A 24524-nucleotide genomic window follows, 5' to 3' on the forward strand; every position below is an offset into this window, starting at 1 on the left:
CGAAATGAAAATTCTCCTTCAAGAATGACCAAGCATGTACAAGGTAAATTAAAAAAAACACAAAAAAAAAAAAAAAAAAAAAACAGGATTTTTGCTCATACAGAATTGATGATTAAGGTGACAATGTACTACTTGTGGGGGTGATGAAGATTTTATTTTTTTTTTTTGCATTGGTTGCTTTTACACCCATAAAGCCTGTAAAAGCAATCATTTCTCCTTCTCTCTGGCTGCATTCTTGCAGCCACTGAGAAATACTGAGAGCTGTGATTGGTCACAGATTGTCATATGGTACAATGCTGTTGTGAATAGCCTTGTACCATGTGACCTCTGTGATCATGCACAGATCTCACTAGTAGTAAGCAATGATGTCAGAAGTGACCTCTTGCTTACTGTTCATGTGATCGGGACCTCACACAGAGGTACCATACAGTGATCGGTTTTCAGCTGTGTCCGGAGCTCCCAGGGAGTGCGCACAGGCAGGGAAGTGGGAGGACATTTATAAATGGCCACCCACTCCCGCTCTGCTCCCGTCCAGCCATTTATGTACATGGGCCAGACGGGAAGTGATTAATAAATAGAGAATTCCATAGTAAATACCTGATGATCATGCCAATTCATATGACCTCCCTACTGAGTGTGGCAATGCTATGCAGACTGATCCTCAGTTCCCTCTGTTGCCATACTGTGTGCATATGCTCAGTATTCAGCCAGGAAAAACCGAGTGCTTGCTCTCTTTTTCCCAGCTAGCTGCCTCACAAGACTCTCCAGATTGGTTTGACTGTAGGTTGCTAGACAAATTTAGTTTAGCCCCCCTGCAGCCAGAGGAAAAGTGGTTTACTACTTGAGTCTACTGAATGTTTCACAGGCTGCTGATCTGATTATTTCCCCCTGCATTCTAGAGAATTCTAGAAGCACAATGAGAGGAAATACAGAAAAGCAACTTGACTATTTATGAAGATCCAGCCAATCCCTGGGGCGGTGTGCCAAGTATGTGGTTGGAGAACCTATAAATAGTCTGAGGCCTGGAACAGCAGTGTGGTGAATCCTGGGTCCAGTCCTGTAAGAAGAGTCCCCTGACTAAGGAGTTCTGCCCCTTATGGCAGTCCACTGGAGATGCTATTTGATGGTCCTCAAGGTCCCAGCTGTAGTCTTAGCTGGTGGGCCTATTTCCAAAGTCTGGTCTGGATTTCCTTATGGTCTGGAGAGCTTGTGGAAGAGTAACCAGTGGAAGTTGGGGGGTGGGGGTGGGGGGTAAAGAGTGTCCAGCTGTCATGTGGTATTGTGAAATCTGTGTCTCCCTCACTGAAGAGTGCCTGGTGGATAGCAGGAGCCAACTGATGATCCTGTAGCATTGTGAGTACTGGCCACAATTATGTGCCCTAGTCATTGTTCTTTATTCTAAAAAAGGAAGTACTAGGCATTTATCAATTAGTAGCAAATCTTTTTGGAACAATGTCAAGTCAATGTGAAGAAAGTGTCCTCAGTTAATTCAGTGTCTTGGGGTATCCCATGTTGTCACTCACCCTTTCCAAGTTCAATTCTGCAATAAAAATATAAAAATGCATGCCTAGATTGTTATTGAGCTGGAGAAGAGAGAAAGAAGATGTGTGTGCTGGGCTGTGCCTGCAATAGAATTTGGGGAAGGAATCTATCTGCTATCGACGGCTCCTACAGGGGTACGCTAAGTAATTGACAGGGTTTCCTGCCTACTCCTCCTCTAGCCTCCCCACATGCCTGCAAACTAAGTTAACATACCCTGATCAGGCACCCATCCTACCCTGAGTAGCCTGCTTCTATAGCAACCTTCATATGACACCCCTGGCTGTATCACCAGCAGGGGCGGACTGACAACTCATGGGGCCCCCGGGCAATAGGGGATCATGGGGCCCTTGTCCTTGCCCAAACTCAACAAAGCCTATGAAAAAGGTACCAGGGGCATCTCATGGGGCCCCCTACTGACCCCGGGCCCTCGAGCAGTGCCCGAGTTTCCAAATGGTCAGTCTGCCCCTGATCACCAGCAGAACACAGGCAGGCTCGCCTGTCTTCTCATTTGGCTAAAACAATACATATGCACCAAAGCGATCACCAGTGAATTATACTCACCGGCATGTGCTGCACATCAAAAGGACAGGACTTGCAAGCTGATGAAGCTGCAGGCTCATCACAGCAAGGAGGGAGGTCAATCAGTATAGAGGTCAGTACTGTCACCAGTGGACTAGAATTCCCAACATATAGAACAAAGGGGCAGTGCCTACAGGGTGCTATAGTAGCAGTCACTTCAGTGCAGGACAGGTGCCTTTTCGGGGTATGCTAACAGTTTGCAGACTGTGTGAGACAGGTCAAATGGGGCCACACACTCTGCCTCCAACTGTGAGCAAATCAGGAAAGATTTTTTTTTTTTTTTAAACAATCTCAATTATTATTGCTTAATTGCCATGATTTTACATTTTGCAAATGATTTTAGTACATCTTTTTTTACATTTTCACAAGGAGGTATGTACACTTCAGTGACCGTGCAGGACTTGTCATACTCTAGCATTTCGTTGCAGAGGTTTGGGGCTAAAGATCATTTAATGGATGTGAGTAATATATACGTATATATATATATATAAAAAAAGTTACTTCTAGTAATAGGCTATTAAGCCATGTGGACTAGAATTAAATTCCTGTTAGGTTTTATACATTAGTCCAAGCCTGTGAAAATAGTTTTAATGACACTTTAATGAATGCAGAGCTGCATTAATGTGTCTCTTTTATATTTGCCTAGAGTTGAACTTTAACATTTATATTTTGACCTTTTGCATATGCAGAAACCACATTGTATTTAGGAAGCTTTTTGTTTTTTTTCTGTTATTTGTAAGCCCTTTAATTGGGTACTGCCTTTTCAGTCTCTACCAGCTGGTGGATATTATATAGTACCTTTTCAGTCTCTAGTCTGTGGTGGATATCAGTATTGCCTATTCAATCTGTAGTCAGTGGTGGATATCAGTACCGCCTTTTCAGCATCTAGTCAGTGGTGGATATCAGTACCGCCTTTTCAGCATCTAGTCAGTGGTGGATATCAGTACCGCCTTTTCAGTATCTAGTCAGTGGTGGATAACAGTACCGCCTTTTCAGTATCTAGTCAGTGGTGGATATCAGTGCCACCTTTTCAGTATCTAGTTAGTGGTGGATATCAGTAATGCCTTTTCAGGTTCTAGTCAGTGGTGGATATTATTACAGTCTTTTCAGGTTCTAGTCAGTGGTGGATATCAGTATTGCCTTTTCAGGTTCTAGTTAGTCGTGGATATCTGTACCGCCTCTTCAGGTTCTAGGCAGTGGTGGATATCAGTACTGTCTTTTCAGGTTCTAGGCAGTGGTGGATATCAGTACTGTCTTTTCAGGTTCTAGTCAGTGGTGGATATCAGTACCTCCTTTTCATGTTCTAATCAGTGGTGGATATCAGTACCGCCTCTTTAGGTTCTAGGCAGTGGTGGATATCAGTACTGTCTTTTCAGGTTCTAGGCAGTGGTGGATATCAGTACTGTCTTTTCAGGTTCTAGTCAGTGGTGGATACCAGTACCGCCTTTTCAGTATCTAGTTAGTGGTGGATATCAGTACCTCCTTTTCAGGTTCTAGTCAGTGGTGGATATTATTACAGTCTTTTCAGGTTCTAGTCAGTGGTGGATATCAGTATTGCCTTTTCAGGTTCTAGTTAGTCGTGGATATCTGTACCGCCTCTTCAGGTTCTAGGCAGTGGTGGATATCAGTACTGTCTTTTCAGGTTCTAGGCAGTGGTGGATATCAGTACTGTCTTTTCAGGTTCTAGTCAGTGGTGGATATCAGTACCTCCTTTTCATGTTCTAATCAGTGGTGGATATCAGTACCGCCTCTTTAGGTTCTAGGCAGTGGTGGATATCAGTACTGTCTTTTCAGGTTCTAGGCAGTGGTGGATATCAGTACTGTCTTTTCAGGTTCTAGTCAGTGGTGGATACCAGTACCGCCTTTTCAGTATCTAGTTAGTGGTGGATATCAGTACCTCCTTTTCAGGTTCTATCAGTGGTGGATATCAGTACCGCCTTTTCAGATTCTAGTCAGTGGTGGATATCAGTACCGCATCTTCAAGTTCTAGGCAATGGTGGATATCAGTACTGTCTTTTCAGGTTCTAGTCAGTGGTGGATATCCGTACCGCCTTTTCAGGTTCTAGTCAGTGGTGAATATCAGTACCTCCTTTTCAGGTTCTAGTCAGTGGTGGATATCAGTATTGCCTTTTCAGGTTCTAGTCAGTAGTGGATATCAGTACCACCTTTTCAGTATCTAGTCAGTGGTGGATATCAGTACTGCCTTTTCAGGCTCTAGTCTGTGGTGGCATCAATTACTACCTTGTTTCTATCTGGTGGTGATATACTGTATGTCTCTGACATTTTAGAGTCTAGCAGAGGTAGCATCAGTTATTGCCTTTTCAGTCCCTAGTGAATGGTGGCATCACTTACTGCTGCTTCAGTCCCTAGGCAATAATGTCATCATGTACTGTCTTTTCAGTCTCTAGCTCGTTGTGAATATCAGTTATTACCTTTTCAGTCTTAGACATTGATGTCATTAGTTACTGTCTTTTCGGTCTCTAGCTGGTGGTGAATATCATTTACTGCCTTTTCCGTCTCTAGCTGGTGGTGGCATCAGTTACTGTCTTTTCAGTCTCTAGCTGGTGGTGGCATCAGTTACTGTCTTTTCAGTCTCTAGCTGGTGGTGGCATCAGTTACTGTCTTTTCAGTCACTAGGCAGTGGTGGTATCAGTTACTGCCTTTCCAGTCTCTAGTCGGTGGTGACACAGTTACTGCCTTTTTAGCCTCTAACCAGTGGTAGCATACGTTACTGCCTTTTTTAGTCTATAGATAATGGAGGCATCATTTAGTCTTTTCAGTCTCTAGCTGATTGTGAATATCATTTATTGACTTTTCAATCTATAGCCATTGGCAGCATCATATACAGTCTTTTCAGTGTCTAGCTGGTGGTGAATATCAGTTACTGTTTTTCAGCCTATAGCTCTTAGTGGCATCAGGTACTGCCTTTTCCATCCCTAGCCAATGGTGACATCAGCTACTGCCTGTTCAGTCTATAGCCATTGGCAAGAATAGGTTACTGCCTTTTCAGTCTAGCTGGTGGTGGCATCAGTTGCTGCCTTTTCAGTCTGTAGTCAGTAGCTGCATAAGTTAATGTAATTTTCAGTCTCTAGCCAATGGTGAATATCAGTTGCTGCTTTTTCATGGTCTAGACAGTGGTGGCATCAGTTACTGCCTTTTCAATCTCTTCTTGATGGCGGCATCTGATATTGGAAAAGCCATTAGTTACCAATATTTTTCAAGTGTCCATGTGCATAAAGATAATCCAGACTTTAATTTGAGAAGAAATCATTTTGGTTTAATTTGGCTCACTTTTCACTATAGAGTTTCCAGTTTAACAAGGTTCTTTTGTGTTATCTTTAAGATGAAACTTGATGAAAAAAACTAGCCATCTGGCTGTGTGATCCTTCAGGGAGCTTTGTAGACTGTTCAGATTTTTATTATACTTGACAGTGTACATTCCTCTCTAACCTCAGTAATGCATCTCCTGATATTGTCTCATTATTTGGCACAGTACCATTAAACATTGAATACACTTGCAGACAAATGCCTAATTTTGTTTTGATCACTGCGTTTTCTTAAGCCATTCAGACATTTCTTTGGCAGAAAATTTGTATATGTCAGTTTTTTATTTCAGGTCTGCTGTCCACAGCTGTTGATGCCGTTGTTTCTGCTGGAAATAGATCAGGTGTTGACTGCACATAGGATTTCTCTCCCAGCAAAGTGTTTGCTGCTTCAGGCTGTCCATTGTTCTTTTTGATTCCTTCCACTTTACTTATGGCTGCTGCATCAGTAATGTCTAAACTTATCTTGTCAGCATCTTTTCCCGAGGAAGAAGTGCTGCTGCAGCTTGTAGGAGCCTCTGTGTCTTTCAATGTTTCATAAGCTACTACCTTTGGCTCTGAGATGGAGCTCTTCACCTCCTGAGGTTTTATTGCTTCTATAATTATTGAGCTTTCACAATAATAATAGCCAGACAAATTGTTCTTTTTGTGCATTGAACAGAGATCAATTCTACTAAATATTTCAGTTCCAAAACAGCAGTCTTCATATTCTTTATATAGATCACTGCAAATTTTCCTGAAGCCCTAAAACAGAACACAGAATTATTCCCAATGTGACCATGTCTACATTTGCATGGTAAAAAAATAAGTTTACTAGCAAAGGGGTACTCATTTAGTTACGGGAATAAAGCACATGTCTAATTTTACATTTTTACTGAAGTCCTCTCCTGTATATGGAGATAAATCATGTATTGATTGGAAAAATGTACTGTTTTTCTTGCATTTTGACTAGGCTGGCACAAGGGATACACTGTTGATGTTCCTTGGTCTAGCACAAGCACTTCTCATTGACAGAGGGATTTGCATTATGTTCTTAGTCTTTGGACAGATGACAGACTCATCCAGCGCATGCCAAGTAATAATTTCTTGGCAGTGTCCCCAATAGTACTTCACATGTGTCACATGATCTTGAGTTGAGGTTTCATCAAACAAGTACATTATATTGCAAACATTACTAAATACAAGGATTCATGGACATTTTCTATCAAATGACCTTGATTGTTTAAACCATTTGTTTCTCATGGTTATGGCAACATAAAAGGGCTGATTTACTAAAACTGAATAGAGCAAAACCAGGTGCAGCAGTGCATGGTAGCCAATCAGCTTCTAACTTTTCCAACTTCAGCTTGTTCAATTAAGCTGCGACATAAAAAATATATATTAGTTGACTGATTTCTCTGCAGAGCTGCACCGTATTTTTCTCTGCAGAGCTGCACCTTATTTATTAAGATGCAAATTTAGTACAATCTTTATACAGAGTGTAAAATACGGTTACATCTATGCATAACACCCTCCTAATTAGCTAGGGGGAGCTAGATTCTAATGGGTAGACAGGAACTGTTAGCAGCTCAGGCGTAATAGCCAGATAAGTCAAATTGTGGTCAGGGCTGAGAAACTCTGCAGGTCAGCCCCTCTGGAATTTCCCCCTGCTCTGAGGCTTTCAGGGGAGGGCCTCTGAAGCAATGGATGGACCTGAGGAGTGGCTGGCTGCACTCTTGAGAGACCTCAGCCAATGCCAGCAGAAAGCTTGGCAAGGGGCTGGTACTCCCTAAAAAGTATAGGAGCCTACTCAGCAGTAAGAGAGCTGGAGGAAAGAGTGTGGAGGAAGATGTGAGGCAGGTGGAAGGAAGCTGCCAGGAGGCCTAGTGGGATGGGGCCTGCCTGCGAGCCTGGAGAGGAGGAAAACTCAGGATTCACTGGTCACCTTTATGGCAGGGATGGAGCAGCCCAGCTGATAGGCCTGGTGGCAGTGGTCAACCTGCAAGCAGTACAAGAGAGGATCTGAGTGAGTATACCTGCAACCTCTGGGTAGATAAGGGAAGGAGCACTCTGGTGGGAAACTAGATTAGCCCCCTACTAGTGATGGTGCAGCTCATTTAAAAAGGGAAAGCAGCCAGATTCCCTGCTCAGCAAAAGTCTCCAAATTGCTGAATGAAGAGGAGTTAATCTAAGGTCTGGGGTGGTACATCGAGGAGATGCTGGCTAGATTTTCAACAGAGACAGCATCAGAGAAGTGAAGCTTGTAAATAGTTCAGGAAGTTATCATCCGTTATCGGTTCCCTTGGGCATCCTATACGCCCCTTACCCTATCCAAGTTCTAATCCCCTCAATAAAATAACAAAACCAATGCTCAAGGAATGATTCTGACTGAGTGCAAGCTTGTGTGGAAAATACTGAATGACTGGCTGCACAGGACTATAAGAGGACACAATTCTTCAGCAATCCCTAAGGGGATAGTGCTACATATGTAAAGAAAACCGTGAACAGTTTTTGTAAATTAACCACAAAAATATTTTATTTGCCAACTAGGACTGCCTAATTTGTCATCACAGTGTAACCACTTCTATGTGCCCCTTAGTCCTGGCTTTACCCTATTACCAATATATGGATTCCAGCAATAAGCCCCTTCTTCAGGATCAAAACCCCATCCACCTTCTATATCACAAACCATTGAGGACGTCTCTATGGCCAATCAAACCTTTTAAAAGGACCTTATGGTGCCTCCTTTTAGGCAGGAAAAATGTACATATTTGCTAAATCTTATAAAAGGTGAATTGTTTCAATATGCACATATTACTGGGTGTAATTACTAACATTTCAACACATAGTAAAAACATACAAATCTTCTCAGATCACCCTGGTCATCCCACAACATCCCAGAACAACCCATTAGAAACATTTTTAATTTCCCTTCCTCCAAATTCCTGATCAGAGACTTCTGTCAGAAGATTCCCCTATAAAGAAAGCTCCCAATCCACCAGGCTATACCTCTCCCAGAGTGGAGGCTCTGGTGTAACCCCTAAATTGATCCTTTCTATACTTTTCTGTATACTCCTCTTTATAAACATTTTAAGGAGAGCTATGCTCCTGGTTTAACTTTCTCTTTCCAATGTCCATCTATTGCTTCTTACATCACTTTCAGTGCAGAAGTAACATAAGAGGCTTTATAAGAACTTGGAAAGTCTATCCTCTGCTCTCTTCTTTATCTTCTCTGCTCTTTTACTTTTCATTTGCAGCTGTGTGGTAAGGGTGGAAGCGGTGAATGTGCCCTTCCCTTCCTCATCACAGCAGTGGTCTAATCTTGCACTACTTGCAGTGTCTTCCTCCTGCTGCTGGTCCTGCTCTGTACCTCCTGGTCCTTTATTTTTTTAGTGAGTGTTAGTTGTAGAGTTTGGTTGCCTTTTTGGCTAGCAGTCTCTCTCACTTCTGGTCTCTTATGACACACCATATAACCTCCCTGGAGGTATTCCCGAGTGTAGCTCGGGGTAAAGTTTCAGCACCACAAGCGGTAACCCCGAGCTACACTCGGGAATACCCTGCAGCGCTGCTTCGGGATCCCTTCTGCACTTACCTTGTCCTGCGCTCCCGCGATGCCCCCCCTGCAGTGTCCCCGGCCATCTCCCCCGGCCGATGCCGGCATCTGTCTTCTGGGTTCCGTTCCCTGCGACGTCAGGACGTACGGGGATGGAACTGGTGGGAAATTTAAAAATGTCAAAAAGTGACATTCACTAAACTCACTAAAATCACATAGTAAAACATTACTGTATCAAAGCATTTCACATACATTTTGTCCCTAGTGCTTTGTCCTGTGTCCTGCCTGCATTTTTACTGTTCTTTCTGCCTTGAAACTGAGAAAAGTCCATGGTTTCCAAAAAGCATCCCTTTAGGTCAAAAGCGGTTTTAGATCAGCTAGAGAACAGCGATAGTAAATTAGAACTACTTGCAGAATTGAGTGATGATTCGTGGGGAAATTCGTCATCAGACACTGAAAACGATTTTGCGACTTTTGCTCAGTGATGTGCGAATTTGGCACTCTATTTCAAATTTCAGTGTTTTTGGTTTGATATTATTGAATTAATTATATTATTATTTTTTATGATTTATTAAATTATAATTTATGATTTCGTCTTTCAAATTTTAACATACCTGGGATATTTATTAGACTCTTGTTTGGACAGATTTCAGTGAGTTATTCCTAAAAATTAGAGGCCTACAATAAAAAAACTACATATTTCCATGCAAAAAAAATGTACCGCTTTGAGCACAGAAATGTGGACATAATTAGACCCCTGGGAGGTTAATAATTGTTCTTGGTATATCACTACTGGGTACATGGTGTACAGAATTTGGGAAGGGGCTCTCTACACATACTTGTTCTATGGTGTTTCTGCTAAAGGTGTGAGGTTACTGTTGTTTGCTCTGAGGTTTTTGTTTCCCATAGCTAGTAATCTTTTCTCTTTGCTCTTAGTGCTTTATATCTATAGGTTTGCGGTCAAGCCAGCGGACAGGGTGAGAGATGAACATTTTGTTTTGATTTTTTTTTTCCTTACTGGTATTTTTTCACTACATATTCTAGATTTAAAATATAGCAATGATCTGTAATGTTTATACGATAGTGCCTCATGGGTAACAAACTCATTTTCAAGATCACAGCAGAGGTATACAGTTCTGTGAAAAATGGTCAACAATTATATCTGTATTGAAACAGTTGGGTTGATTTATCAAAGGCAGGTAGATTGTGCAATTTGTGAAGTGCAGTTGCACACTGCAAGTGCAGTTGCTCAGAGGTCAGTCAATGTAGTAAAGTTTTAATCTGCAAGAATACCCAATCACATGCAAGGGAAATAAAGAAAACAGCATTTGCTTGCATATGTTTGGATGATGGAAGTCAGCAGAGCTTCTGCTCATTTACTAATCTCTGGCGCAACTGCTCGTGCATTGTGCAACTTTGCAAAGTGCACATTCAATCTGTCTTTAGTAAATCAACCCCAGTGTCTTCAGAAAAAGGGACATATTTTAATAAGAGCACAAAAAAAAAAAAAAAAAAAAAAAAAATGTTGCTTTTTAATCAATTCATCAACAAAAATATCAATAGATGTAATGGAGCACAGTGCCAAAATTAGTAACAAAAACTGGTACTGCCCCTATTAGCAGGAAAATACTTTTTTGTAGGCATTTTGTATAACTGCCCACTAGTCTATGTTGACTCAGTGCCATTTTTGACTACTTCTCCATGTAAAATGCCTTGGAGTTGCATAAAAGTTTACTTATGGGTTTCCTTGTATTAACTGTCTATTTCAACCCCCCCTACAAAATTTCAATTAGAATCAAATCAGGGCATTGACTGGGGCAGTCCATTTCTTCTTTATGAGCTGTTCTTTGGTGGATTTGCTAATGTGCTTCAGGTTATTATGCTGCAATGCTTGTTCAGTTCAACTTCAACTTTTGGACAGATGGCTTCAAGCACACTTTAATATGTGCAAAAAATGTAATTGGCTTGATGATGATCTGTCCAGGCCCCAGAAGCTGTGAAGTAACCCCAAGCCTTAACATTTCCACCCCCATGCTTTACAGTTGTTATGAGATTCGTTTCCTGAAATGCGATCTTTAGATTGTGGCAAACATGTCTACTTTTACAATGATCAACCAACTTTGTCTTCAACTAAATCAGTATTTAGCACATTGTTATGGAGGGCCTCTGTGTTTAATGGCAAAATGTAATCTTGCTCTAGTGTTCTTTTTGGACAGCAAAGGCTTTTTCTTAGCAAACCTCTCGGATGAAAGTTGAATTGGCGCAATGCATGAGACTTCTTTTAGCACCAAATTGTTAGCTCATGGGTTGAAATTGCTAGGCTACCAAGTCCTGGACAAAATATAGGTTGTTTAAAATCTATGCCACTTGTAAATGATTTTCCTTAACCCCTTCCCGCCGACATCACACAAATACGCGGCCTCACAGAACTGGGCTTTTTTCCGTGGGGCCGCATATTTGCGTACCTGTCTTTGTGCTGGGAGCGTGCTGCTCGGCGTGCTCCCAGCACTGAGACCGCGGTGTCACTGAGAGCACCGGGTCCCGTTCTAATGATCGGGACCCAGGACCCCCGGTCCCGGGTCACATGATCGCTGTGATAGCCTCTGATGGCTATCACAGTGACCAGTCACTGTGCAGCCCGCACCCCTTTTTTTTCTCTCTCTATGAATGGAGAAGAGAGATACATTGTATCTCTCTAACTCCTGGCATAGAGAGAAAAAAAAAATTTGTAAAGATAAGTAAATATTAAAAACTAAACGAAAAAATAAAGAAAAATACCTAGATCAAGGTTTCATCTAGTTCAGTGCCAGAGTCAGTATTTAAGTTAAAGGTCAGGATTTAAAAAAAAAAAAAAAAAAATGGTATCAGTGTCAGTTAGTGTTAATGTCAGTGTGTTTTAGGTAAAAAAAAAAAAAAAAGACAAAAACAAAATGCACACTATTGTTTCTGGGCTGTACTACGGGTACAAACAACAAATAACATACACGTATATGGTATCGCTGCGATTGTCAAGAGCTGGATAATTTATTTTGGGGTGTTCTTTGGTGGTAGGTTATGGTCGTAACAAGAAACACAAAGCTAAATTTAAAAAAATGATTTTTTTTTTACTATTTTGGGCCAGTTTTCCTTTGATAATAAAAAAAAGATAAGATATTCATTACCATTTACCACCAAATGAAAACCCAATTTGTCCTGAAAAAGCAAGGTATAATCCACCTGGATGTACAAAGTAGTTGTGATGATATGTACAATTTTACTCTCACGTCAACATTGGAGAATTGTGCTTGTTTTACCTTTAGGCGTGAAGGGGTTAAAGATCTTCAGATCAGTTTGCAATCTTTTTAAATCCCTTGCCAGGCTCCTAGGCATCCACATGTTTCTTTCTCAGGGTCTTAGAGAGCACTGTTGAGCTAGGCATAATGATTTAAACTTGACATATACAGGGTCTTGTGTTCTCTTCGCGATTGACATGTGGGGGTTTATTTACTAAAGCTGGAGAGTCCAAAATCAGACTCCCTTCTGCATAGAAACCAATCAGCTTCTAACCTCAGCTTGTTCAATGAAGCTTTGGCAATGAAACCTGGAAGCTGATTGGTTTCTATGCAGAAGGGAGTCTGATTTTGGACTCTCCAGCTTTAGTAAATAAACCCCCACATGTCAATCGCGAAGAGAACACAAGACCCTGTATATGTCAAGTTTAAATTAGACAGGTTCAACCTACATACTCCCTTAGGAGTACAAGATTTCAATTTCATGGATTAGAAGTGTTGGTGCCAATTTGCATTTTCATTAATTTAGATCATGAAAATGAATAAACCATGTCATTTATATGTGTCATTTTGTTTAAGTATATCACCTTTACCTGACACTGTTTACGTCAATATCGTTTGCCTGCGTAAATATGTTGAAGTCAACAATTTCCATGGGATATACTAGCTTTTTCACATTCTTTTCAAAAGTAAGAATTCTCGCATTCTTAAAAAATCATATAAAACATTCTATGGAGAAGGGTCCTCATCTGTTTAAGGCACAAATCCGAATATTGTTCCCCCATTTTTCTTATCAGGCTACTACTGTGCATGCGCATCTCCAACCATTAAAAAAAAAAGGCTGCTTTAGTGAGATTTCAGATAAATCAGATAAGGAGTCAGCAGAATTAAAGGCCTACAGTACATCAGGGAAGCTATAGCTGAACACATGAGCCAGTTAATTTCTCTTTCTATTCCTACCCAACTGTTCCCTACACCTCTTCTCGCCATCTACATCTAGGAGAGAACGCTTTAGGAAAGTGGTGGTTCAGTGGAGTCTGATGATGAAGGTGATGTTGAGCCAAGCAATCTGTGACTATTTTAATGACGTCCTTATAAAAGGACAGCTCAAACAAAGTGTTAGCCCTCAGTCTATTTTGAGTGTGCATAAAGTCATATGCAATAAAAGAGTTTCATGTTTTATAAAATGATTGTGCTGAGGTGTATACGTGTCTGTCAGACTCTTACTTGTGGCACAGCAATCTAAGCATATTTAATGGGTATAAAATAACTTTTGTTTGATTTAATCTTGTCCCATGAAACCCTTCCCACTGTTAAAGCAATTTGGCAACATCCACCATTGCCACGGCTTTGCACGCACAGCATTACTGCTTTACTTAAAGTGCACAAAGGTACACCAGGTCTTTTTGAATTGTATCAAAGCCCCTGGGGCAATAAAAACAATGCCTCGCTCTTCACCACAGCACACAAAGCACATCACATTTTTTTTCTTTAATCAAGCAATGGGATCCAACTTATAATTTTGCTCACAGGCCCACTGATTACATAAAATGTCTTGGTTTCCTAATAAAGTGTTGCTTAGACCGAATTTCTTCCAAAAGTTGTATAACAATTCCATCTGGATTTGGAGTTTACCTTGCCAATATTATCTGAGCCTAAGTCAGAAAAGAGAAGCTCTGGCATAATTTAGATCTAGTTTGTCTTACTTTCACCTACTTACAGAGAACTTGTTTTACCATCAGGGTCAAGGAAGGAGCAACCAGCTACTTCCAAAACTGTAGCATCCTGAATAGTTAAAGCAATTCAAATGTCTTACAGGGCCAAGGATGTTTCTCCTCCTCTGCAAATAATGCAATCAACTAGTGCAATTGCTGCATCTTGGACATCACAGGTAAGGACCCCACCAGAAACCATCTCCAGGACAGCAAGTTGGTCCTGTGAAAATAACTGAAGAGTGTACGTGGCAGCTGGTTATCAAATATAGTTTGCATCTGGATCTTGTTCTGGGTACTTACCTATGTAAAGTATAGGTTTCTATTTTGTTCAGTACCCAGCATTGTTTCTTTTTTATTGCTACTCAGTTCCCCTTATTTGTTGACATGGAGGTGCCTGGCCTCCAGAAAAATTAAAAACAAACTTACTATAAAATTTTCCATTGCAGATGCTTCACCATGTTAGCACAATTTCCCCCTATGTTACTGGAACATGGAGGAAGGGGAAGCAAAACATTTTAAGCTGTTTCAAGAAAGCTGTTCCTAGGACCTGGGGGTGGAGCCCAACATCTGTTGATACATAAACCTATTTCTACCACTGGAATTCTGATTTCCACCCTATATGTTGCCTTTTATGTATATAGCAAATAAAACAAAATGTTACAAACAGTTAAAAATCCAGCCACTGTCACACAGGACAAGACAATGAGGGCTGGAACCATGTACTCATAGAAGAATTTGGAATGATTCTAGTTTGTAACAAAAGCTTATTGAACAGGAAAAGAAAATCAAAATCCCGTGGTGTGTTTCACGTCAAACCAGCTCCTTTCAGACACTATGCGTGAAGCATCCAGGAAGGCTTTAAATAGCTATCCTGAGAAAGTGTGAATGGATAAAAATATGTGCACTTTATTAAAGACCAGACACAGTCTCATTAAAGCACATCTAAATCTAAAAGCAAACATGTTCAGGCCTACAGATGGCTGTATGAAATTGCAAAAATGCAACCGATTGTACTCTACAATCAGTTTTGAAGATAAATAGAAAAAAAATGTTCCAGCACCTTCTGGTAGCATGCATTTTAGACAGACTGCTGTTTTCTAGATGCATCTTGGGAACTTGATGTCATCCTCCTCCTTGGCTTCACAGGAAACAATCTTTCAAAAATATTTGCATCCCCTAATTCTATCTAATGTTTACTGATGTTTGCTCTACTAAATTCTATAGATAATCCAGAACAAATGAGTTAATTTGTTTTTAGCAGAAAGAGGTTTTCTCAGTAATCATAATTGTATAACTATAAAAAGCACAGTAAAGTAAATGAACATTTAATCAGACAGTGGCAATGTACAAAGTACATATTGTACAGCAAGAAAAGCTTGACGTATATAATATACAACAGTGTATAACCTGTAGCACAATGTTGCACAGCATATTAAACAAGTCAAGTGGTGTGAAACATATATTAAAACAACTGAGAGGACAGAGTCGGGCGATGTTAAGCAATTGTTGTACAGCATAGTGAACAGAGTAAAGTGGTGTAAAGCATATAGCATACAGCACAGTCTAAAAAAATGGGGGGATGTGAAGCATCTACAGTGGATATAAAAGTCTACGCACCCCTGTGAAAATGTCAGATTTTTGTGATGTAAAAAAAAAAAAGACAAAGATAAATAATTTCAGAACTTTTTCCACCTTTAATGTGACCTATTGACTCAATTTGTAAAGCAAACTGAAATCTTTTTAAGTGGGGGGAAGTAAACATAAAAAACTAAAATAATGTGGTTGCATAAGTGTGCACACCCTCTTATAACTGTGGATGTAGTGGTGTTCAGAATTAAGCAATCACATTCAAAATCATGTTAAATAGGAGTCAGTACACACCTGTCAACATTTAAAGTGCCTCTGATTAACCCCAAATAAAGTTCATCTGTTCTAGTAGGTCTTTCCTGATATTTTCTTAGTCGCATCCTACAGCAAAAGCCATGGTCCGCAGAGAGCTTCCAAATCATCAGAGGGATCTCATTGTTAAAAGGTATCAGTCAGGGGTACAAAAGAATTTTGGAACACAGTGAAGACAGTCATCAAGTGGAGAAAATATGGCGCAACAGTGATATTACCAAGAACTGGACGTCCCTCCAAAATTGATGTAAAGACAAGAAGAAAACTGGTCTGGGAGGCTGCCAAGAGGCCTACAGCAACATTAGAGGAGCTGCAGGAATATCTGGCAAGTACTGGCTGTGTGGTACATGTGACAACAATCTCCTGTATTCTTCATATGTCTGTGCTATGAGGTAGAGGGGCAAGATGGAAGTCTTTTCTTACGAAGAAAAACATCCAAGCCCAGATAAATTTAGCAAAAAAACACATCTGAAGTCTCCCAAAAGCATGCAGGAAATTGTGTTATGGTCTGATGAAACCAAGGTTGAACTTTTTGGCCGTAATTCCAAAAGATATGTTTGGTGCAAAAACAACACTGCACATCACCAAATAACACTATACCCACAGTGAAGCATGGTGGTGGCAGCATCATGCTTTTGGGCTGTTTTTTTTTCAGCTGGAACTGGGGCCTTAGTCAAGGTAGAGGGAATTATGAACAGTTCCAAATACCAGTCAATATTGGCACAAAACCTTCAGGCTTCTGCTAGAAAGCTGAACATGAAGAGGAACTTCATCTTTCAGCATGACAATGACCCAAAGCATACATCCAAATCAACAAAGCAATGGCTTCACCAGAAGATGATTCAAGTTTTGGAATGGCCCAGCCAGAGACCAGACCTGAATCCAATCAAAAATCTGTGGGGTGATCTGAAGAAGGCTGTGCACAGGAGATGTCCTGGCAGTCTGACAGATTTGGAGTGTTTTTGCAAGGAAGAGTGAGCAAATATTGCCAAGTCAAGATGTGCCATACTAAGACTCGTACCTGAAAAGATTGAGTGCTGGAATAAAATCAAAAGGTGCTTCAACAAAGTATTAGTGTAAGGGTGTGCACACTTATGCAACCATATTTTATTTATTTATCTTTACTTCTGTTCACCTAAAAGATTTCAGTTTGTTGTTCAGCTGAGTTGTACAGTTTATAGGTCATATTAAAAAGGTGGAAAAAGTTCTGAAATTATTTATCTTGGTCTAATTTTTTTACATCACAAAAACCTGACAGTTTAACAGCGGTGTGTAGACTTTTTATATCCACTGTAGAGTAAAGCACATTATACAGAATGTATTTGTGTGGCGCATATATTGTACAGCACAGTGTACAGAGTCCAATGATATGGAGCATATATATATTTTACAGCTCAGTATACAGGCTGGAGCAGTAGGCAGTACAGAATATGTAGCACAATGTACAGCACAGTGGACAGATTACAGTAGTGGGGAATGTATAATGTACATCATAGTGTACAGTACAGGGTGAGGCAGTGTAAAGTATATAATGTAAAGCACAGTACAGAGAAAGGACTGGTGTGTGAAGTATATGTTTGACACATTGTACAGAGTGGCACAGAGAATCATATAAAACAAAGGGTATGCAATGGATTAGTGTGCCATATAGATTATACAGAACAGTGTGGAGAGTGGAGTGATGTTGTGTATGCAGCCTAAAGTGTACAAAACAGAGTACAGTGAAGAGAATGGAGAATTGTAAAATTTGTTATGTACAGTATATGGAGTGGTGCAGTAAAATGTATCTGAAATCTACTGCAGGTCTCTAAAACAGGATTTTCCTTGGAAATAATGGGCTACTGTTAGCTATTGACACACAGAATGATGGGCATCAACTACAATAAAGTCCTCTGAGAAAAATACATTGATCCACACAATATGGAATGATCAGCATTTACAAAGTGGATTTATCACCATAGGAAGCATACTGTGGTTGGCTATCATGCAGTATGGATTCTACAGCAGGCATAAATAAAGAAAATGTTGTGGACATCAGAACAGTTTGAAATCAATTTTGGCATTGATGTTTTGTGTCTATGGAAAACCATCTTCTAAAATATAAGTATTATTCAACTCTATGGTCTATTCAACAATGATTTATTGAACCCAGTTAGGCATTTTCATATACACTGGTTTATTTATTTTTTTTGTTTCTATATGTTTTTTTTTGTTTTTTTGTTTATTTAGGGAGACTTAGAAATCTAAGACACAAAATTAATGGTTCTGCATTTGTGCTCATGAGAAAAAGGTTGATGCAATATTGTTATATGCTAGATTGTTTGTAGTAATTCATTCATCTTTTATAAGTAATTTCTTATCTTCTTGTTTTTTAATGGCTACTTATAAATATCTCAATATTGCTTAATCTCAATATTGTGGCAATATCAATGACAGGTATTAGCACCTTCAAAGGTCTAATCTTTGTATATTAGTTGGCAAAAGGAGTTACAGACAAAAGAGATAATATACATATTTATTAGTATTGTTTACATTACTGTGCAAAAGTCTTAGACAGGTGTGAAAAATGCTATAAAGAATTCTTTCAGAAATAGAAGTGTTCATAGTGTATTTTTTTTATCAGGTAACAAAATGGAAAGTAAATGATCTGGCAGTACTTGGGTCATTGGTTCGAATCCCAGCCACGGCTCCACCTGCCTGGAGTTTGCATGTTCTCCCTGTGCATGCATGGGTTTGCTCTGGGTACTCGGGTTTCCTCCCACACTCCAAAGGCTGGTAGATTAATTGGCTTCTATCCAAGGGCCCTAATATGTGTGGGTATAATTGAGAGTTAGGGACCTTAGATTGTACGCTCCTTGAGGATTAGGGACTGATGTGAATGTACAATATATACTGCAGGGCTTAAAATTTCAAGTCCTGAGCTACTAGCAGGCCTTAAGAGTTACTCGCTACCAGTTGCCCCGCCCAACCTCTACCATGCCACGCCCCCTAATCCCTCCCCTAAACACGCCCTTGTAAATTCTCTCATTAAATTGCTTGGTTAAATGTTTTATGTAGAATACAGTTACAGAAATATATACCCTCCTTCACCCCCCATAGCCATGTCCTCTACCCCCTTTTTAAAAAAAAAAAAAAGAAGAAAGGGGGGTGAGAGAGAAGGGGGTAAGAGAAAAAGAGGGAGGAAGGAGGGCAACAAAAGGGGTATTTCTGCTATTCACAAATATGTCACCATCCGCCCATAATTTGAGGTTATGAGCACACAACCCCCCCCCCAGAACACATGGTCTCTATTATGGTACAGTGCGCCCCCCCCCCAGAACACACACAGGGCCCCCTACTACATAAAGTGAATACAGAGCCACCACACACACACACACACACACACACACACACACAGATACATACATACAGACAACCCATGCAGACACACACACACACACACACACACACACACACACACGTCTCCCCTCTGGCCCTCTCAGCCTGCCACACTCCGTTTCTAAGCACTCCTGTCACAGACAATTCTCCCCCTTCCTCCCACTGTTACATGCCGAGTTCTCACCAGTCTGTGGATTCTCCTCCTCTTTGGGCTCTGTCAGTCACTCTCTCCTCTCACCAGACCGGACTCATAGCACGCTTGCACAGTCCACCCTGCGGCCCCTTCCCATCCTTTCAGGAGCCTGTCATAGAACCTCCTAAGGACTCTGGGCCCTTGGGTAGTGTGTGAGTGCTTAATGCCTAAAAGCTTATTCCGCCTCTGGTGCCGGCACCCCGCTCCATTGCCATCGGCTGTTTGATCGATCTGGCCCTCGCCTCCATGTTATTTCCACTCGCGAAATGCGAGCAGGTGAGTGGAAATTTCAAGGCCTGATATACTGTATATACACATGTAAAGCGCTGCTTAAATTGATGGCGCAATAAAAGTACCTGTAATAAATAAAATAACTAAATAAAAATTTGCCACCCTTTGCCTTCAAAACAGCATCAAGCTTTCAACTCTTCTAGGTACACTCAGGGCCAGTGTTTCCACTAGGCAAACTAGGCAGCTGTCAAGGGCGCACTGCCACCTAGGGGCACCTGGGCACAGCACAGTCCGGCACTCTCTCTGTGTGGGATGCCACGTCAGTATTAATCCTTCAGCTAGGGGGAGGGATGGCAGAGGAGAGGAAGAACGGACAGAGAAAGATGCTGGGTGTCTGTGGCCAGTGTAGCAGCTGAGTTGCTGCTCCTTCCAGTTTTCCTCTCAGACTCGGAAGCTGGTGGCTGCTGATCACTGTGGAGTTCCAGCCCCTCTCTTCCTATTCACCAGCGGAGGTGGAGCTGCGCCTGCGGAGCAAGATAATGTCTGACTCGTGTCTATGTGAGTGTGACCCGGCTGCCCAGCCATCCATCACATGTGCAATATGGCAGTGAGGGATGGCATCATCATGATCCCACAGCCTGCTCTTCTAGTGCCTGCTGATCTGTGTCCGTGTTGGTGCTGGTGTGTTGTGTCAGATCTGTCACTGTGTGGGATCACTCAGTTCAGGTGTTCTCTCTGGTCTGTGGGCTGGGCTGCCTGCTGTCCCAGCGTCCCCCCCCCCCCCCCATTACCTAGGGAATACCAGCTTGGGATCTGTCAGACTGTGGATACTTCATCCTCCACTCACTGCAACTGTCACCCTGCCACTACCAACCATCTGTGACACCGATTTTATCTTTAATATTGGTGCTGGTGGCATCTTATGGCACTTATTTTTGCTAATTAAAATACATTTAGCAGTGTCATGTTTTGTTGATTTGTTTTTTCAGTTATTACTTTTTCTCTGGAGGACGGGGGAGGCACAAGTAGCTGACCTTGCCTAGGGCATGAAATAGTCTAGCACCAGCCCTGGGTACACTTGCACACAGTTTTTGAAGGAATTTGGCAGGTGCGTTGTTCCACACATCTTGGAGAACTAACCACAGATCTGTGGATGTTGACTGCCTCCGATACTTCTGTCTCTTCATGTAATCCCAGACAGACTTGATGTTGTTGAGATCAGGGATCTGTGGGGGCCAAACCATCACTTTCAGGACTCCTTGATTTTCTTTACACTGAAGATAGTTGTTAATGACATTGGCTGTAGGTTTGGGCTCATTATCCTGCTACAGAATACATTTGGGGCCAATCACATACCTTCTTGATGTTATGGCATGAAGGATAAGTATCTACCTTTTTCTCTCACCATTGAGGACACTATTGATCCTGATCAAATCTCCAACTCCATTTGCAGAAATACAGCCTAAATTTGCAAGGAACCCCCCACCAAGCTTCACTTTTGCCTGCAGACACTCCATGTACTGCTCTCCAGTTCCTTGCCCAGGGAACCACACTACCACCAGCAGGTGATTCAGGTCCTGACACTTTACAAGGACGTTTTGACATTGCTAGGGATTTTCATATAGCTTAGGGATTGTGGTGAAAATTCACTTTGCACAGAATGTTCAATCACATGCAAGGAAGAATAACGAAAAAAAAAAAAATTTGGATAATGGAAGTCAGTGGAGCATCACCTCATTCACTAAGCTAAGGGAAACTTCCTTGTAAAGCGAACTGCCTAGTTTCCTGTTGTAAATCAACCCCATAGTTGATGACTGTAATAGTAAGACTTTTGCTTTACACCTTGCTTTGGCAAACTATCTTTGCAAAGCAAACTATCAGAGCTGTCTTCCAGAAGAGAACGGATTGGTTAGTGATCTGAAAATAACGGTTTCATTGTAGATGTTTACAAGTGATCTTAATGTTACTATGGTATTACTGAGCAAACCTGGCAGATGCATTAGAAGACTAATGGGGTGGAGATTTACTAAAACTGGAAAGTGCAAAATCTGGTGCAGCTCTGCATAGAAACCAATCAGCTTCCAGTTTTTATTGCCAAAGCTTAATTGAACAAGCTGAAGGTAGAAGCTGATTGGCTACCATGAACAGCACACCAGATTCTGAGGGCTACATTTTTAGTAAATCTCCCCCATGTCCATACATGTTTGGTTAAATGATTGATTTATTTTCTGATTGATCACACCTAAGAATAATTAATCTATAGCTAACAACTAAATTGATCTATATGTCACACATGTGGAAGTGGATTTCAATTAATAGTTAAGATACAATTGTAATTTATGATCATAATTTATTGATCACATCTGTTTCCACAATGTAATCCCATTCTGATCAATCATATTCATGAACAAAAAGTACCTCAGTGCTAACGGATGCAAAACCACTGATTATTTTCCACACTGGCCAATTAAATCAGGTTTAATGAAACTGATTGAAAGTGAGTGCAAATTGATCCGAAGGCAAGTTATGGCTACTCTATTTCCATCAAGTGTTTAATAACATGGTTATAGGATATTTATCTAGCTTATATTTAGTTGTGTCTAGCAATATTACGTTCACAATGTCTCTGCAAGATTTGTTACAGTGTTTTATATACAGTAGGGTTGTGTGTAATATGTTAGGAGAGAAAGTTAGGGGAATATCATTTGAATTACAATGTAGTATGCAATAGTAAACATGGTAAAATGTATTATGCTATTGTCACATATATCATTTATTTATTTTTTTGCTTTTCAAATCCTTTTAATTAAGCAGTTAAATAAGATTATGTTATAGCAATTGCTGTATTTTAATTGAATATATTTGTTGGAGCTTTCTCTGCTCATAAAGGTTGAACAATAAAATGTTACAGAGCAGTTTAAGAAATCAGTGTGCAACACAGCTTGCTAGAATCTCGCCTTTTGGCTTTATTCATATCATGGTGCAGAGACATCAGTTTTTCTGCATACGTTCTGCAAGGGCACAACAAAATCAATTGTTCTCTGTGTGCCCTGTTCACATCACAACACGAATATCATGTGCAGATTTGTTTCTGCGCAGGAATCTGCAACGTGTATAAAACTGTGAAATTTGTTCATTCGTTTTTCTGCACATATGGTGTGAATGAGACCTTCAAGTATAAATTTGATAAAAAGAAAAAAAAATTGAAGTGGCTATGGCTGGAGTAATTAACTTCACTTGTGCATGTGCATACTAAAAAACAAAACAAAAAACAAAAACTGAAAACATACTTTTATAGGGTGGTGTTATTATAAAATGTAATTGTTTACATGGTGTAATTGAATGATGTCAACATAAATATTAGAATACAGCAGGCCTTGAAATTTCCACTCACCTGCTCGCCAGTGGCGAGTGGAAATTATGGTGGGGGCGAGTGTGTCTCCCAGGGCTGTCTTGCTGAGCAGGTTTGGAGCTCAGGCCGGATCTGTTATTGGCACTGGGAGCTGTTAGACTGCTCAATAGCTGAGCGCAGTGAAAGCAAAGGAAGGAGTGTGTGCTCTCTGCCTCCCCCTAGAGTGCAGTACCTGGCTCCGTGAGTGAACAATGAAGTACTGCAACTTTTTATAGATGTGTGTCTACCTAATTTCAGCTCACTCTGGTCACATGATCTTCTATGTCAACCAGTGGTGGCTTCAGGGGAGAGGAGAGAGTACTTAATGTGCGTGCATGTGTGTGTCTATGTATGCATGTATATGTGTGTATCTGTACATGTGTCTGCATGTATGTGTGTGTGTGTACATGTGTGTGTGTGTGCGTGCATGTACATGTCTGTTTGTGTGTATGTACGTACATGTGTGTGTGTATATATGTGTCTGTGCATGTATGTACATGTGTCTGTGCATATGTATTTTTATGTATGTACATGTATCTGTGTGTATGCGTGTCTGTACATGCCCGTGTGTGTATACATGTGTCTGTATGTGTGTGCATGTGTGTAAATATTTCTGTGTATGTGTATGTCTGTGTGTGTGTGTACAGGTGTCTCTGTTTGTGTGTGTTTGTTGGTGGCGAGTAACTCTTAAGGCCTGGCTAGTAGCTCAGGACTTGAAATTTTAAGCCCTGGAATACAGTATTAAGCAACAGGCTCATTTTATTTGATTGAAAAAAATCAGTGAACACCACAATGAAATAGGTAAAATATTTGCTTACAATTCAATTATATTTGATAATATATAAACATATTAAAAAAAAATGTAAAAGATTGCACAGATTTTAAGACAAAAGGAAAAAAAAGCGATACATGCAGCCTGTAAATCAGTGTCTACATCCATCCTACCTCACTCGATTGCTTTTTTAGGAATAATATTGTTGAATGTCCACTAGATGGCACCTCTTTAACTACTAATAACTACTTACTGAATCATCCCTGGTCTTAACTAAGAAAATGGTAAACTGATGGGAATTCAATGACAAAAATAGAAGGTCAAATAACAAAAGGCATAATACAATTGGTGTAAGCATGTGCTATTTGTTATTTATCATTGTTGATTTTTTTTTTTAAGTTCAAAAAGGCATTACCACGCATATCAATCAAATTTACTGCCTGCAAAATATATTATCAATTTTTTTTCTCTATTTGCACTGTAATAGCCATGTCACAAAGTATACCCTATGTGTTATTACTCCTTAAAATGCTATTAACTTTATTCTGATGATAGCTAGGAGCCTCTGGGAAATGCCAGTTGAATTGTGCAGGAAAACCAGCCATTTGAGCTAGTGATTATTATATTATTATTATATTCATACAGGATTTATATAGCACCAACAGTTTGCACAGCCCTTTACAATATAAAAAGGGAGACA

The 24524-nt window shown here is 40.5% G+C and overlaps 1 protein-coding gene across 1 annotated transcript in view; it reads right to left on the bottom strand.

Annotated features, from left to right (window-relative positions):
- Positions 1-5720: 5720 nt before the first annotated feature.
- Positions 5721-24524, bottom strand: part of LOC149473423 (uncharacterized) — a 93475-nt gene continuing 74671 nt past the window's right edge. The window contains exon 7 of the mRNA XM_089678584.1: positions 5721-6188. Coding sequence (XP_089534710.1) covers positions 5721-6188 — 468 coding nt within the window. The remainder of the gene's footprint in view (positions 6189-24524) is intronic.

Source organism: Staurois parvus, unplaced genomic scaffold (genome assembly GCF_062004578.1).
Source record: "Staurois parvus isolate SC_StPar_1 unplaced genomic scaffold, SC_StPar_1.0 ptg000015l, whole genome shotgun sequence".
Taxonomy (NCBI): domain Eukaryota; kingdom Metazoa; phylum Chordata; class Amphibia; order Anura; family Ranidae; genus Staurois; species Staurois parvus.